General features: G+C 34.2%; 1 protein-coding gene across 1 annotated transcript in view; it reads right to left on the bottom strand.

The window, feature by feature from the left end:
• Nucleotides 1–2,500, bottom strand: part of LOC127659594 (putative methyltransferase NSUN7) — a 46,183-nt gene that overhangs the window by 3,715 nt on the left and 39,968 nt on the right. Inside the window, exons 10-11 of the mRNA XM_052149479.1 lie at nt 2,231–2,351; nt 621–741 (exon numbers count right to left, since the gene is read on the bottom strand). Coding sequence (XP_052005439.1) covers nt 621–741; nt 2,231–2,351 — 242 coding nt within the window. The remainder of the gene's footprint in view (nt 1–620; nt 742–2,230; nt 2,352–2,500) is intronic.

Here is a 2,500-nt window from a genome sequence, read left to right as displayed (position 1 = left end):
TGTCACACACGTATGAAGATGAGGTCATGTCACACAAGTATGAAGATGAGGTCATGTCACACAAGTATGAAGATGAGGTCATGTCACACACGTATGAAGACGAGGTCATGTCACACACGTATGAAGATGAGGTCATGTCACACACGTATGAATATGAGGTCATGTCACACACGTATGAAGATGAGGTCATCTCACACAAGTATGAAGATGAGGTCATGTCACACACGTATGAATATGAGGTCATGTCACACACGTATGAAGATGAGGTCATGTCACACACGTATGAAGATGAGGTCATGTCACACAAGTATGAAGATGAGGTCATGTCACACAAGTATGAAGATGAGGTCATGTCACACACGTATGAAGATGAGGTCATGTCACTGTTTTTGGGAGTTCTGTTGTTTACATCTGGTATTAATATCTGTATCGGTGTGATATTAACGGCCATCATAAATGTGTTTGTGATTAATTTGTGGTCCGGTCGGGTCAGTCCCTGTGTCTCCCTGAGCATGTGCATTTCCATCATGTGGAGGACCCCAGTGCCCATATCTGCTCTCTCTCTCAAGTGTTCTGGATGTTCACGTATATTCTTGTGTTATATATGATATGATGTTTACCTCTCTTGTGAGCAGCGCAATGAAACAGCCGTTGTTATGATCCGATGCTTCTAGTTTGAAGAATTTGTCCTTCTCTTTATCTTCATTCACAGAGTGCTGAAGGAGATCTGGGTCAGTCAACCTGTAAAAAACACTATATTTATTGAGCTGTGTAAATGAGGGCATCTCGCAGACATATTGTTTCTATACATTCATTATAAAGACCGCAAAGCAGCCCAAACCCTTCACATTTATTGTATGGAGAAAAGATGCAATGAAAGTCAATGGTGACTGAGGCTAACATCTCCGTTGGTGTTTCACGTAAGAAAGAAAGTCTTATGGGTTTGGAACCACATGAGTGTGAGTAAATGGTGACAGAATCTTTTTTACATTATGTTTTTCCATCCAAGTTATTAATTAAATATATATATATATATTCTTATATTTCTTTAAGTACTTTAGGAATATATTTGGTAATGTGTTTCCATCATAGTTTATGCGCATGTATTTTGTATTTTTATTGAATAAAAAATGTATCAACCTCAAGCAAACATACACTATATGTGATATATATATATATATATATATATCCTTTAACCTGAGGTCAATTCATTTAATTGTAATATTTCATGTATTAGTAAACTTTCAAACTTATTATATATGTTTCTTCATTGATTAAGATTTGCCAAATATACTTGTTCTATTATTCAACTATAAATCAACAGATCAAGCATCACATCTGTCACCTTGTAAGAGTCACTTACTGATAGCGGCATCTGGTGGCCGAGGTTAGTACTGCATGCTAATTGTTAGCTAGCAAGCTAAAAAACGAAATAAAGAAATAAAATTCTCATGTGTTGCCTCTTGAGAAACAAAAATGATTTTAAGAAAAAAAAAACGTTTTTAGTTAACCCTTTTAGACAGAAAAAAATGCAGATAGAGAGAAAAAAAATTGTAGAAAAAATGTTTTTGAGAAAAAAATTTGAGACCTTTTTTTTTTGAGAAAATGTTTTTTTGAGAATTTTTTTGAGAGAAATTTCTTTTCGAGAAAAACATTATAAAAATAATTTTGAGAAAAACAATTTGAAAAAAAATTTTGAGCTAAAAAAATGTAAAACATAAAAAGGCACAAATTTTCAGGGCTTCTCTATTAATGTATTTTTCATTAGTTATTTTTTTCCTGATAGAAGTTTTTGCAATTTTTTAAATAAAAAAATATGAACCTCAGCTTATGCACATTTTGGAGATTTCTTGGGGTTTTCATTTATGTATTTTAAAATATTTTTATTCCTTTAAGCAAAAAAAAAAAAGAGAGAGATTATATTAAACACAATTTAATACAGTAAATAACACACAAATGAATAAAATTTAGAGTAGCTCAAAATTACACACAAAACTTATTATTGTATAATAATAATAATAAACAAATAAGATTGTGTGTTTTAAATGGTATTTTTATGCAGAACATTTTAATTTGCAAATATTGGCCGATTTATCGAACTCCGCGATATATTGGTCGACCACAACAAATCATATTTACTTTATTTTACAGTGTGAATAATTTTTCCCTTTGAGGACATCCCCACAGGGAGGTTTTGTTCGATTCAGCACACAGGTAAACTCACACGCACCTGTAGGGCGGCGCTGTGGAGCTGTTCTCCTGTGATCCTGAAAGAACTCTCTCGAGCAGCTTCTCGTTCTCCTCCGAGTACATTGAACACGTGGAGTACAGTACTGAACGCACCTTAGGAACTACACACACACACACACACACACACACACACACACACACGGGAAATAAATACAGTTTTCTTCATACTACAGCGTATAAAAGTTTCTGCCCGATCGGCCACAAGGTGGCGCTATAGCGATCATGTTTACGTTTTGTCCCATAAATCCTA

The sequence above is a fragment of the Xyrauchen texanus genome, chromosome 19, assembly GCF_025860055.1.
Source record: "Xyrauchen texanus isolate HMW12.3.18 chromosome 19, RBS_HiC_50CHRs, whole genome shotgun sequence".
NCBI classification, from domain to species: domain Eukaryota; kingdom Metazoa; phylum Chordata; class Actinopteri; order Cypriniformes; family Catostomidae; genus Xyrauchen; species Xyrauchen texanus.
Note: the sequence above shows the minus strand (reverse complement) of the source record. Positions and strands in the feature narration are given on the sequence as shown.